The sequence below is a fragment of the Lathyrus oleraceus genome, chromosome 1 (assembly GCF_024323335.1).
Source record: "Lathyrus oleraceus cultivar Zhongwan6 chromosome 1, CAAS_Psat_ZW6_1.0, whole genome shotgun sequence".
NCBI lineage: Eukaryota > Viridiplantae > Streptophyta > Magnoliopsida > Fabales > Fabaceae > Lathyrus > Lathyrus oleraceus.
The window spans coordinates 252095783-252111007 of NC_066579.1; the positions used below are offsets into that span (position 1 = coordinate 252095783).

General features: G+C 38.3%; 1 protein-coding gene across 1 annotated transcript in view; it reads left to right on the top strand.

Annotated features, from left to right (window-relative positions):
* The window catches only part of LOC127101982 (uncharacterized), a 73032-nt gene extending 62818 nt beyond the window's left edge, over positions 1–10214 (top strand). The window contains exon 5 of the mRNA XM_051039407.1: positions 9639–10214. Within this exon, the coding sequence (XP_050895364.1) occupies positions 9639–10214 (576 nt within the window). The remainder of the gene's footprint in view (positions 1–9638) is intronic.
* Positions 10215–15225: the final 5011 nt, after the last annotated feature.

The following is a 15225-nucleotide window of genomic DNA, read 5'->3' on the forward strand; positions in this document are numbered from 1 at the left end:
ATAAACAATTGGCAAAAGTAAATGTTGAAAACAAGGAAATCTTAAGACTGTAAATGAAGAAGTAAAAGAAGAGCGTTTGGAATGAAGAAGTAAAGAGGTTGTTGGTTCTAAGTGTTGGCAGCAATTTTGGTTAAACAAAGAAAGTTCACAAGATGTTATGTGTGATGTCTTACCATAAGATATCCTATGTACCTACTGGAGTTCAAGAACATAATCATGCGGGATTGTCTCAGAATGTCATATACAATGCCATGGCTTCTGATAATGTGTTCCTGCTGGAGTTGAAATGGAAAAACATAATTATGCAGGATTGTATCAGGATGTCATACACGATGTCATGACATCTGATGTTTTTGTACCTGCTGGAAATTATAAAAGGAATTATGGAATTATGCAGGATTGTTCCAGGATGTCAGACCCCAGACGTAGGTGAGTTGCACCGAACTGGGTTAACAATTGCTTGTGTCATTTGCATTACCATTCTATATCTTTCTTCTGTTAGTGTAACTCAGATATTAGTGTCGTGACATTATCTTCGATATCTCATATTTGATACCAGAATTTCAGAGGTGTATATCTGGAAGAAAAAATTAAAGATAAATTTGTATTGCTTTGAACTAACTAAAAATGGTGTAAACAAACGTGCATTCTGTGATTCACGATTCTTCTTCACACAAGTACTTCATAAATTTACAGTATTGTGTACATACTTTGACACACCTTTTCTAACACTAAGTCCCTATATTTATAGTGCATCGAGATAACCTCTTTTAATGGTTCTTCAATCACGTCAAGACACATGGCACCTTTCATGTATGCAACTATCCATTATGGTCCACGTGTACTCTCAACGGTTTCCGATAAGGGCGAAGTTCCCTCCCTTATTTTAACTTTGAATCTTTGATCGAAAACCGTTTTCAACCGTTTTAAGAGATCTTTCTGAAGTCTCAACTGCATGGTGATCCTTATTACCCTTGTCCAATCGAATCACCCCTAGCTGGTCGAATATCACCTCCTGGTCGAAAAATGGCTATACATATGATTTCCTTTTTTGGTAATTCTTAATGGGCGTCGAAAATATGAGCTAACAAATTGCCCCCAAAAATGTTATTTTCGACACTTGTGAGAAAAATACATATTTTGAGACCTTGTTACGACGCCTTAATAACTCTGACATTGTGCCAAGTGTCCCAATGTTAGCAAAAGTTTTTAGTTTCTCCAATTTGTCTGGTGACGTCAGAGTCATCATTATCTTTTTCCTAACCATGTCCTTTCAGCCCACAACCGAATCTTTTCACTCATCACGTTTCCTAAACTTTAGGAAATCATGGGCTGAAGCATTAATTGACATCTCCATCACACTGCCCAAGGAAGACACGTGTCCCACTAACTTGTCAACCATTAATATTGATTTGAAATGCTCTCTCTTCTAAGCACGCCTATAAAACCCATAAACTTACCCATTTCACATTTTTACACCTTCTGAATTTCCAAATACTCTAGCTTTTCTTTCTTCAAACATTCTTTAACTAAACTCAGATTTCTTTCAATCTCTAACAATGGAAACCTCAAGCAAAGCTCTTAAGAGAACATATGTATCCATCAAAGCCACCTCCACCAAGACAAAAGCTCTGAAGAAAATCTCAAAGCTTCCTTTGTTCTCCATGTTGGCTGCTCCACTCGCGGTTGGCAACCGACAATATATACCAGAGCCCCAAACAGAAGAACAACGCATGATTTACGCTTCTTAGGTACTCATTCTTGTCTCTGTTTTTGGAAAGAATTATGCATTACCTGGACCCTTAGCTGATTTAGATGCTGATCCTAGTAAGCTTGGAGAATATTTTCCTAAGATCACAGGTGCGATTGTAGGGGAGTGAGTGGGTTCTCATATCTAAGAGTGCTTAGGTAGAAATTGCACATGTAGAGATTAGGTGAGAAAGACTATAACTTGTTGAAGTGTACGGAGAGTCTTTGAACTAATTCTATTTTAGTTAATTTCCTTCTTGGCTTGGTATCCCCCAGACGTAGTTGAGTTGCACCGAACTGGGTTAACAATTGCTTGTGTCATTTGCATTACCATTCTATATCTTTCTTCTGTTAGTGTAACTCAGATATTAGTGTCGTGACATTATCTTCGACATCTCATATCTGATACCAGAATTTCAATTGGTATCAGAGCAGGCATCCTGCTCTGGTTCTGGGTGAGATCTAGGGACAATACTTTCTAGTACAGAGGAGAGAGATGGAGGATTTGTTCACAGGCCACCAATTTTGGATGGTTCTAACTATGACTATTGGAAACCTCGAATGGTAGCCTTTCTAACAAGGCTTGGAAAGCTGTGTTAACAGGCTGGGTGCATCCTGTAATTCTTAAAGAAGGAGAAGCCACTACTGAGAAGAAGCCTGAAGAATAATGGTCCAGGAGGAGGATGATCTAGCCCTTGTAAATTTCAAAGCATTGAATGCAATATTTAATGTGGTAGACAAGAATACCTTCAGTTTGGTAAATAACTGTGAAGTGGCCAAAGATGCTTGGGACATTCTTAAGACCACTCATGAAGGCACCTCTAGGGTAAAGATGTATAGACTTCAGCTGCTCATCTCCAAGTTTGAAAACTTAAGGATGAAAGAAGATGAAAACATTCATGAATTTCACATGAGTATCCTTGAAATTTTTAATGCCTCAAGAGCTCTGGGAGAGAAGATGACAGATGAAAAACTGGTAAGAAAAATACTCAGGTCACTCCCTAAGAGATTTGTAATGAAGGTGACTGCCATAGAAGAGTCTCAAGACATTTCCAACATGAGGGTTGATGAGCTAATTGGTTCCCTCCAAACCTTTGAGATGGGATTAAATGATGGTTTTGAAAAGAAAACCAAGAGCATGGCCTTTATGTCAAACACGGAAGAGGAAAAGAGTCAGGAGGTTGATGAAGATTTGGTCAATGAAGTAGCAATGCTGGGAAGACAGTTCAATAAACTGTTAAAAAAGATGGATGTAAGATCTAAGGCAAATGTCAAGAACATCTCATCTGACATCAGTAAATCCAACACTGTTGGAAGAAGAGCAAGATCAGATGAGAAGCTCAAAGAAGGAAAAGAGGTACAGTGCTATGAATGTGATGGGTATGGACACATCAGGACTGAATGTGGAACCAACCTCAAGAAGCAGAAGATGAGTCTTGCTGCCACTTGGTCTGATGAGAGTGAAATAGAGGAGGCTGCAAATCTTGTGACTGCTTTGACAGGAAGATGGGGATCTGATGAAGACTCAAGTGATGATGAAGTAACCTTTGAAGAATTGGCCTCTACCTACAGAAAGTTGTGTCATAAAAGTGTAGAGCTGTGCAAACAGGTTGAAAACCAGAAGAAGGAAATAACTCAACTTGAGAACGAGAAGGTAGAATACTTGGAAACCATCTCCAAATTACAAACAGAAGCAGTGGTTCTGAATGCCAAGCTAGTTGAAAATCCACAAGCTGAAAGTCAGAAGATAGCACAGCTGGAAAGTGACAAGGCAGACCATGTGAAAACCATCTCTAAGTTGAAAACTGAAGCCATGTTCCTAAATTCTAAACTAGAAGAGATGACCAAGTATGTAAGGATGTTAAGCAATGGATCTGACTCCTTAGACAAGATTCTCCAAACTGGACAAATAATAGGATACAAATTGGCATTGGGTATAATGAATCAAAGCCTGAGAGCAGTTACACTGGTGCCAAACCTCAAGCCAAACCTAAGTGCATCCATAATAAAAGTAAACCTATGATGTCACATCATATGTCACAACACCAGAGGAGAAAACAGCAGAAGGGGAAACGCCAAAGATGGACATGCCATTACTGTGGGAAATTTGGTCATCTGAAGCCTTTCTTCTATAAACTGTATGGTTATCCTAGGCCTGTTCATCATCAGAATCACTATCAACCCATACCCAAACAGCACAAGCCTATCATCAAGAAGCAATGGGTTCCTAAGACTAATGTTACAAGTCTAATAGCTCACATTCCCCTCAGAGTCTCAGCCAAAGAAGAGTTGTATTTTGATAGTGGATGTTCCAGACACATGACTGGAAACCAAGACCTGCTAACTGACCTGCATCATCATACCATAAGCCATGTAACCTTTGGAGATGGAGTAAAAGGTGAAATCAAGGGAACAGGTAAGCTTGATTGTCTTGGAGTTCCTAAAATTGACAAGGTTCTACTTGTTAAGGGCTTGACTGCAAATCTAATAAGCATCAGTCAACTATGTGATCAAGGTCTGAATGTTAACATCACCAAAACTGAATGTCTAATTTTTAACAAAGATAGTGAAGTGATTATGGAAGGAATCAGGACCAAATACAACTGCTACATGTGGACCTCTCAAATGGATTATTCCTTAAAGTGTTCCTATGTCAAAGAGGAAGGGATGAAGATGAGTATAAATGCTAGAAGAACCCTCAAGAGTGATGAATGACAAGGCTGTGGGAAATGTCAAACAAGGATGTCACACCAGAAGCTCAGACTTAACCTCACTCATATAGGAGAAAAGGTTATGATGGCTCAAACAACTGAGAGGTTAGATCAAATAGGTGGACATGTGACCAGTCATAGGCAGTATGGAACTGGAGAGAGCATTGTTGGAACTAGGCCACAAGGGACTATGTGTTTATCTCAAAGCAAAAATTCCAAGAACAATGTGGAGAAGATTGGGATGACACCTGCTCCTACACATGTGAAAGGTGAAAATGGTGTTCATAATGAATATATAGAATATGGAAGCAGTTGGTCTTAACTGGGTTGGATGAAACTACTGATGATTGCATACAATGTCACACACGATATCATGACATTGTATTATGACAACTTGAATGCTGCAACTAGGTCCAAAAATCTTATTCAGCACATGTGGACCACGTACAGTTTTTGCTATCATCACTCCATTAGAAAATTCGTGGAAGACAAATTCATAGGTCTAAAGCATGAAATGGAACTAGCTGACAAGGTTGCAAGGAATTTGGGTGATATTCAATTTGAATATGAAAGAGGGAAATTAGGGATTTGGACTCTTGTGAAATTATGGCAATTAAAGTGGAAAAGTAAAGGAAATAAAAATAGTGTCTACCCTCTTAAAAGAAAGAGCCACATTAATGATAAATCATTCCCTAGCATTGAAAATAGTATCTATGCCATTAGCACACGCTACCTAAACACAACAATTTCCATCTCCATTTAACTTCTCAGAGAAACTCAGCTAGGTCAAAGAAATTTCTCTCAAAAGTTCTACAACATGTCTCAACATCCATCATCATCTGGTTCAAAACCCTCTCACCATGCAAAGACTCCCTCCATGGAGTTTCTAGATGAAGAAGTGTTGGACGTTACTCCTCTTTGTGTGATACCAGGTGACACCCCAGGTCCCTCTTCCATGGTTGGAAATAAGCAAGGTAATATCCCTGATAAATCTCCTCTTCCAAATGACATGCATTATGCTGATCGTGCCATTAGGAACCTAGTTACTAGGATTCTAAGTGAAGGGCATGAAGTCAAGGGAGTTTCTACCGCTCTGTCCAGAAGGGACCCCTCATCTGAGGAGGAACCCCAAGCTGAGAAAGATGATGACTCATCTAGATCAGAAAAGGAAGTGGCTGCTGAGGGGATATGTTCTCTAGGTAAAACCCTACCTAGCAAGAAACCAGCAAATATGTCTCAGGAGAATATTATTGACCTAGAGGAAGAAAGCTCTAAAGAAGAGGATGATTCTTTGGTCCATCTTGTAAAACCTAGTGTAGCTGAGAAACTAAGGACTAGAAAAGGGAAAAGTGTGGCTAAAATGAGAACAGCAAGAAGAGTGAAAAAGCCTGCTGGTGTAGGACCCTCAAAATATTGGAATAAAGTTGAGGTTAGGAAAAGGAAAGAAAGAGACAGTTCTGACTCTGATGAGGATGTCAAAGACAATGTCCCAGACATCTCCCCTACAAAAAGGCAGGCTGTTAAGAAGTCTCCTGGCAAAGCTGTTGTTGTGCACCTAGACAATATCTCCTTTCATTTAGAAGATGGTGCTGCAAAATGGAAATTTGTCATTCAGAGGAGGGTAGCTGTTGAAAGAGAGCTTGGAAAAGAGGCTGTAGAGGTAAAGGAAGTAATTGATTTGATAAAAAATGCTGGACTAATGAAGACTGTGGTTGCTCTACCCCAATGTTATGAGGGGTTAGTAAGAGAGTTCATTGGTAATATCCCTGAGGATATTTATGAAAATAGCAGCAGGGAGTTCTGCAAGGTGTTTGTAAGGGGAAAATGTGTGAAATTCTCACCAAGCATTATCAACAAGTTCCTAGGAAGAGGAACTGATGGAGGAGTGGATCTAGATACTACAGACAATGAGGTCTGTAGGATTATTACAGCTGGCCAAGTTAAGGAATGGCCTAGTAGGAATCACCTATCAACTGACAAGCTCACTGTCAAATATGCCATCTTACACAAGATTGGTTCAGCCAATTGGGTGCCTACTAATCATATCTCTACCATCTCCATTGGTCTTGGAAGAATCATTCATGCAATTGGAACCAAGATTAACTATGATTTTGGAAAGTTTATCTTTGACCAAATTATCAGACATGCCTCTACAAATGCTGTGAAGTTGCCCATTGCCTTCCCATCCATTATTTGTGGTATTATCTTTAGTCAACAACCAGGCATACTCAATACAAATGACATTCCAAGCAGAAGAAAGCCCACACTATCCATTCATTATAAGCTATTTGAGGGAAGTCATGTAAATGATGTTGTCATGACATCTGCCAGAAGGGAGCCTGCATCTCAAGGGAGCTTAATTGATCAACTAAAAGATACCTGCAAGGAATTGGATAATGGTATAAGGGTAGCCAAGGAAAGAAAAGAAGCTTTGGAAGTTCTTATTAGGAGCCTAGAACAGGAAGAAATGGAGAAGGCTGGTGAAGATTCAGATGCCAATACCTCAAGAGAGAGGTCAAAAGCTCAATCCAGTGGCAACTCTGAAAGCTCTGAAGGTGAAGGTGATACTTCTTCCTCTGATTGATGGTTCCCTCTTGGTGTGGAAAACTGAAGTTGAAGATTGTGTGAGGTGTGCTGTGTTCTTGGTGTGGCTGTTGTGACTGATATTTTGGAAGTTGTTTTGGTGTTGTTGTTTGGATGCTGAAGTTTTTTTGTTTTTTGGAAAATGTGTAATTTGTGGCAGTCCTCATTGATGTCTGTTTTGTAATATTTTGAGCTCTTGATGAGTTCCTTGGATTTGTTCATTATCTCAGCTATCACAACTGTGCATGATGATGGTTTGTACTGCCTAACTATTATGTTTTAACATGTTTAATGTTATAACATCTGATCTGACATTCTCTGCTAGGCTAATTGACATTTATTTTCTCTAATTGGCCACCTTTGGTCAATTTTGACTAAAAAGGGGGAGAAGTGTTGATGTTGAAGCAGTTGTGGAGTTGTGAGATGTATGTAGCTGAAGGACAGCTATTATGGAAGGAAGTGCACAGGTGTTAAAACAGAATGTTGTTCTGTTTACAGATGTCAAAGGGGATGTCTGATGTGGTGCACAAGGGTTGCTGTTGAAGCAGATGTCAGAATGACATTCTGGATGTTACAGGTGTTGTGGTTACAATAGCTGTTATTTTCATGGGAGTTGTTTAATGTGTGCACGAATTTAGGGGGAGAAGGAGTATCCTTGTGCATTTGTGTGTCTTACTAGCTGCATACATAACTAGTAATTCTGTTTCTGTTGCACAAATTTAAGGGGAGGAGAAGTACCCTTATGCATGTGTGTATTACTAGTAGCTATATCTAGTCATTGTGTTTGCTTCCGCTGCTGTTTAAACTATTGTTTAACTGCTGATAGTTTTCTTGTGAACAAAAAGGACAGATATAGGTTTTAGCCAAAATTTGCCAAAGGGGGAGTTTGTTGGTTCTAAGTGTTGGCAGCAATTTTGGTAAAACAAAGAGAGTTCACAAGATGTTATGTGTGATGTCTTAACATAAGATATCCTATGTACCTGCTGGAGTTCAAGAACATAATCATGCAGGGTTGTTTCAAAATGTCATATACAATGCCATGGCTTCTGATAATGTGTTCCTGCTGGAGTTGAAATGGAAAAACATAATTATGCAGGATTGTTTTAGGATGTCATACACGATGTCATGACTCTGATGTTTTTGTACCTCATAGAAATTATAAAAGGAATTATGGAATTATGCAGGATTGTTCCAGGATGTCAGACCCGATGTCATGACATCCTGTACACAGAACATTCAGTTTGAATGTCTGGTGTTTTGTGATTGCACAATTAATGGCAATCTATGTATGATTGAAGATCTGATTTGCAGGCGCATTCAATCATGGATTACAACCTGATTTACTTATTTTCTAAGGAAATCTACCCAGCTGTTATGAAAAGATTTAAATGGAAAATAGATTTAGGGCTTTCAAGATGTCCAAGCCCAAATGAAAGCTTCTATAAAAAGGGACTTAGAAAACCTCTTTTACAACACAACCAATACTGAGCGAAATATAGAGAGAGAGCTAGGGTTTGTGTCTGTTTAGTCGTGAGACTTGTAAGCCATTCAAGTCATCTTTTGATGATTGAATTGGACTGATTTGTGGTTGTAATTTGTCACTCTAAAGCTGTTAAGCAAGAGTGTGTGTCTACTTGATCAAAGTTGTGAAGCAAGATCAAGTGTGTGTCTACGTGATCAAAGCTGTGAAGCAAGATTAAGTGTGTGTCTTCTTCACTGAAATTGTGAAGTAAAATCAAGAGTGTGTTATTGAAAAGTGTTTTCTTTTCTCAAGGGATTGTTGTTTAAGATCACAGGTGTGATTGTAGGGAAGTGAGTGGGTTCTCATATCTAAGAGTTCTTAGGTAGAAATTACACGGGTAGAGATTAGGTGAGAAACACTGTAACTTGTTGAAGTGTACGGAGAGTCTTTGAACTAATTCTATTTTAGTGAATTTCCTTCCTGGCTTGGGAGCCCCCAGACGTAGGTGAGTTGCACCGAACTGGGTTAACAATTGCTTGTGTCATTTGCATTACCATTCTATATCTTTCTTCTATTAGTGTAACTCAGATATTAGTGTCGTGACATTATCTTCGATATCTCATATTTGATACCAGAATTTCAGAGGTGTATTTCTAGAAGAAAAACTTAAAGATAAATTTGTATTGCTTTGAAGTAACTAATAATGGTGTAAACAAACGTGCATTCTGTGATTCACGATTCTTCTTCACACAAGTACTTCATAAATTTACAGTTTTTTGTACATACTTTGACACATCTTTTCTAACACTAAGATCCTATATTTATAGTGCATCGAGATAACCTCTTTTAATGGTTCTTTAATCACGTCAAGACACATGGCACCTTTCATGTATGCAACTATCCATTATGGTCCACGTGTACTCTCAACGGTTTCCGAAAAGGGCGAAGTTCCCTCCCTTATTTTAATTTTGAATCTTTGGTCGAAAAACGTTTTCAACCGTTTTAAGAGATCTTTCTGAAGTCTCAACTGCATGGTGATCCTTATTACCCTTTGCTTACCAGAGCCCCAAACAGAAGAACAACGCAGTATTTACGCTTCTTAGGTACTCATTCTTGTCTCTGTTTTTGGAAAGAACTATGCATTACCTGGACCCTTAGCTGATTTAGATGCTGATCCTAGTATGCTTGGAGAATTTTTTCCTTCTTTTCACAAATGTAAACCCATAGGGAAAGCAAGAGACCCTAGAATTAAAATCACCTCCACTGAAAACCCTAAGGCTGGTGATATTATAGATCTAAGATATGTGAATAATGGTTTCAGAGATTTCTGTGTTACTCCCACCTTTAAAGATCCTACTTTTTATCTAGACTGGTTAAATATAGTAGAGAAAGCTAAGGCTCAGGCTTGGAAAGACATAGGAATTTATGACCTGATTATGCTGTCGAAGCTGAATTTAGAGTACATCACTTCTATGTTGATTTCTTCCTTGTACTTATGGGACAATACACACTACACTTTCAACCTTCCTTGTGGTATGGCCACGCCAACCCTTTTCGACCTGGCCGCTATCACAAGGCTAAAGCCTACTGGACACACTTATGATCCCGAAATTGACGATATGGACACCATCGCCTTTTCGACCACCAGAGCAGCATATTCGACACACATTGCTCATTATCATGATAAAGACACTGACGCCGTCTCTTAAGTGGAGCATATATCCTTTTTGGCCTTGTGGTTGTCCCACTCTATTTTTTGTTTGAAATCCCTGCAAGTTGCCAAGAAATATCTCACTTTAGCGAACCAACTACACGCTAGGCATGATATCTGTCTAAGTGAGATGATCTTGGCAAGTCGTTATGAATCCTTGAGCTATGAAGTGGCTCAATGCCACTTTTGAGGCCAGTCTGCCGAACAAAGGCCTTGTCGACGAAGATGCTGAGGAGATCAAGAACAGAAGGGTCGAATGCACGAGGCTAGCTCAGCTAACTCTATATGATGAAGCACAATCCCTTCAACTGACTTTCATGGGCTACGTAATGATGTTTGTCAAGCGCCATGTTTTCACTTTGAGCATGGCCCCATTTGCCTTCAGAAAGCACGGTCCAAAATGGTTTACTAGGACCTTCCCGTCTCCATCCAAGAAACAGGAGACAAAATCTTGCTGATTTGGGAAGCCTTTTTGACTCCCAAGATTCAAAACCTTTGACTCAACCCTTCGAAGGTTCAGGTTACTTTGATAACCTATAAACCTAACCTTGTCGCTCGATAATTTGGGTTAGTTCAGGCTCTTCCAAAGTGCTTGTATGATAAAAATGACAGTCTCCTTCTCCATAATGTAGTCCATAACAAAGCTACTACCCTCAAACAAATAGCCAGGTATACTGGAAGAACCCAGCTTACTCCGTTCAACTTCGAGCCCAACTTCCTCTGCAGTCCAGAGTTTGCGAAATTGTGGACTAAATATTACGTCGAAGAATTCTATGATGTCACCTCTTTCACTCAACTATTTGACAAATTTTTTCTTCTTGTGCAGGAAAAGACCAGAAGAGGTACTTACACGCTTATAAAAGAAATTCAAGCTTTTCAAAACTACTCTAAAACTGCCTATAGGTCTGATGATCTTAGTCGAACCATCTGCGAAGTAGCTGTCACGCTTAAAGAAAAAATTTCAAAGAAAATGGAAACCCTAAAAATTCCTTGATATGTTCCTCATGAGAAACTCTATGAAATGGCTCTTTAATTGTTTCCCCCAAAGTTTCCTCCACTTCCTAATGTTGAGTTCAGAGTGGCCATTGCCCCTCCATTTCCATATTGGCTTATTTGTGGAGATTCCATTAAAATACTTTGACATCAATCTCAGAAAAAAGCTCAGCGGGTGGTTACGACTAACCATACTCTAGACAGCTTCAAAGGGCATCTTCATATAGGGATTGAGGATGTCCGAATCGAATCGGACATACATGATGGTGTGACACAAGAGGTTTTCCTCGAAGTACATTCCCTTTTCAAGCCATTTACTCTTAGCTAACACTAACTGTTTCATGTTGTTTTTATATAGCTATCATGGTTCCACCTAAAAAACCAACCACCAAGAGACCAGTCGAATCGAGGACTGAAGAAGGCAACCAGCCTATAAAGGTATACTTTTTCTTTGTCATCACTTTTGCTGTTGTTGTGTTTTAATCATGATAATATTCCCATTCTTAACTCGGGCTGCTCGAAAACCTCCAGTAAGCCCCCTAAAAATCCAAAAACCTACTGACATCCCCGTCATAATAGAATCTGATGAAGAGGATTTATCGCCGGTTCTCGACCTAACTTCTAGGAAGAGAAAGCAACATCCAAAGGCCACTGATGCTTCGAACTAGCCTCCAGCAAAACTTCCAAGGAAAAGGCCTGTTGCACTTGTTATCCAAGAGCCTACTCATGAAGAAATGGTGAAGATAGCAGCGGCCCAAAGTGAGAGCGACAACTCTAGCCCTAGGGTCGAAGGTGACAAGGTATAAAAAAATTCTCTCTACATTACAAAATTTATTTAACGTCTTTCTCCATTTATAGTTTTGATTGTATTGATTTCAGGGTGGCGTAAGCACTGTCGTTCGAAACAAGACTACAACCTCCTTCGCGCCTATCTCTGTACCAGATGTTTTAAATAGTGTTGGTGAACCCACTTATCGACCATCAAATTAAAAGGGGTCTATAAGTGATGTTAATCAACCTCCCTCTGGTGACCTTGATTCTTCACCATCGAAAACTACTACTCAACATTCTCACACCAGTGACTCCGGTCACGAAACTACTTCAATCGAAGAAGGTGACGCTGGAGGCAATCCAGAACCCATGGTAATGGATGAATTAGTTGAAGACGAAGATGCTCTTGAGGATGATTTACATAACACAGAAGGAACAAATAATCCTCAGGGAGAATATGGAGATGTCGAGGATATGGTTATGGAGGAGGAGAACGAAGGCAACCCAATCCCAGTCCCTGATGATGACAAAGGCTTTGAAGGGGGTGCAGCGGTAAATTCATGACCATCAAGCTATGGATAAGCTAGATGTCAATTAAACCAGAGTAACCACCACGCTTTTATTGTTTCCAAGGGAAAAGGGAAAAGTACGAACAAAACCCAAAAGTAAGAAGTTTTCAAATCAAAACTAATAAAATGCCATAGATTACAGGTAAGGGGGTTGGTTACACAGAGGAAAGGTGTTAACATCCCAAGTGTCCTAGGTACTCCTAGGGAGCCCTTTCTTGTGTGCATATGTATTTTTGTACAAAGTGATGTTTGCAACAAATGAAGTGACGGGATGAGAAGAGAATTCGTTAATTATATTTTTGTGTTTGACAAGACCTTCGTACTTGTGCCTACGTACCAACATAAAATGAGGGATCAAAACCTCGTAGTTCGTGGTTCCAATTTCAAAGTGGATGCATTGATTTTAACAAAAATTAGAGTTTAACAAAGGCACAAAAGGTCTAAAAAGGTTTGAATGAGTGTTAGTTCTTCTTATCTTTTTTTGAAATTTTTAGTCAAGTAAAGTTAAGTTTATTTACAAAGTTGATTAAGAAAAAATAGTTTGACATTTCAATGGCATAAGGCCAAAGTTTCTAATTTGCAATATGGTCTAAGCTTAAAAATAAAAAACAAAGAAGATTTTGAATAAGGGGAGAGATTTGAAATTAAAGTAGTGGGTAGGAGATGAAGAGACTAATCCTAAGAAAAAATTTAAAAGTTAAGAGTTGAAAAGATCTGACCAATGGGATGCAATCCAATAGACAAGAATGTCATATAGAAACCCAAATTTCCCTTAGACTTTAGAGTCAAGCAATATCAATACACAAATATCAAGATGAAGAGCAAGGCATCAAATAAAGATATGCACATCAAAGCTTAGCAAATTCATGATCTTTTTCCGAATCTCCCATGGATAAGATGAACTCAAAGGGGAGGCACTAGGCATAGGTTCAAAGTAACAACTTCAATAAGACCATGTAGCAGATGAACTTAAATGGAATCACAATACTTGCTTCAGATGAAGTCTCAGATCACAAGCACTTGCTTTCATGAAAGTTGGCATTGGCCAAGTCCTTTTGCATAGGGAGTGTTACCTAATTCTAAGTCCAATGTCACAAATCAAATCCAACAGTCCACACAGATGTCTTTTAGGGTTTTTGTTATTATTATGTACATTAAGGTCAAAAGACCACAAAAACAAACAAGTACATACAAGTACAATATAATCACAAAATGAAGCTCAATTGAGCAAAGTGAAAATGGCATTAAAGTAAACAAGTTGAATGGTATGAATAATGGCAAATGAATAAAGACTTGAAACTAAAGTGCATAAAAGTAAATGACTTGAAATTAAATGTTAGTTGTTAATTGATTAGAAGTTAGTATTGCTTTTGCTTTTGTTTTGTTTAAGTCATTCTTTGGAGAACATTCAACCCACTATTCACAAGCATGGATCCTTGAACCAAGACATCTTCCAAAGGAAGGAAAAAAGGTCAAGTTTCCACACAATACTAGGAAAGAGGGGAGACTTACAATCTCAATTACTAGAATGTTATGTCTTTTGTGTAAACAATTTAGCGCTATGTTAAGCAATCGTAATTGGACTTATGTAAAAGTCATAACTATTTGAGGTTGGGCAATATAAGTTTTAGTGTTAATGCACGTTAGACATATGGTATTATGAACCATACTCCTAAAACATACCACACTTAAAAGAATATGCAAAAGAGATGGACCTAATCTCATCCACACTTATGTTTATTTTGCAATCATCTAGCCTTAGGATATAGAGATATCATAGGTCCATAAAATGAATGGGAAGAGAATAGGATTTAGATGAAGAGGGAGGGGAAATGGAATCAACACAAATTGGTCAAAGGAGGACTTTTACCAAATTAAAATCATTCATTCATTTTGGGAGATGAAATGTACATTTCATCGATCCCTTAAATCCAATGAATTTAACTCAACAAAGTCAAATAAACCTTAACCAAAACCCAACAACACAAGTCAAACTCAACAAGTCAATTTCAAAAGCTCTACACAATTTATTTTGCATTTAAACAATTAAAATCAATTAAATAATACATTAAATTAAATTATGGTTGGTTAAAATCCTAAAACCTCATCAAAACACCAAATAAACGGCCATAAGATTTATCATAGGTCAAACAAGGTCAAAGGTCCTTCGAGAAAAAAATACATTAATTTTGGAAACTTAAAAATATTTTTAAACAATTAAAAATAATCACAAAAACAATTAAATCATGAAAAATATTAATAATGATCCAAAAAATAATTTTAATTCAGAAAATGAAAGAGGAATTTATTTAAAATTTTTTGGGGAACTGTCATATTTTTTGGATCAATATTAAAATTAATATGATTTAATGAAAATAAACCAAATAAAATGAAAAACAGAAAATAGGAAAAAACGTGGACCACTTGATCTCTCTCATTAATTGAGGTGACAAATCAAGTGGCTGTTAGCGCGCGTTCTATGGTGGAGTCAAGTCAAAGCGCTGTATGGATGGTATACAAAACCAAGGCACGAGATTTAATCATTTCAAATGGATCATGTGGTTCAGATGAGTGTCAGCACACCGCCGGAGCTAAAGCTCCGTTCTCCTTCTTCGGTGAGCTTCACCGAACTGGTTCACTCACAACTATCACCAAAATTAAAAAGGACATGCATTT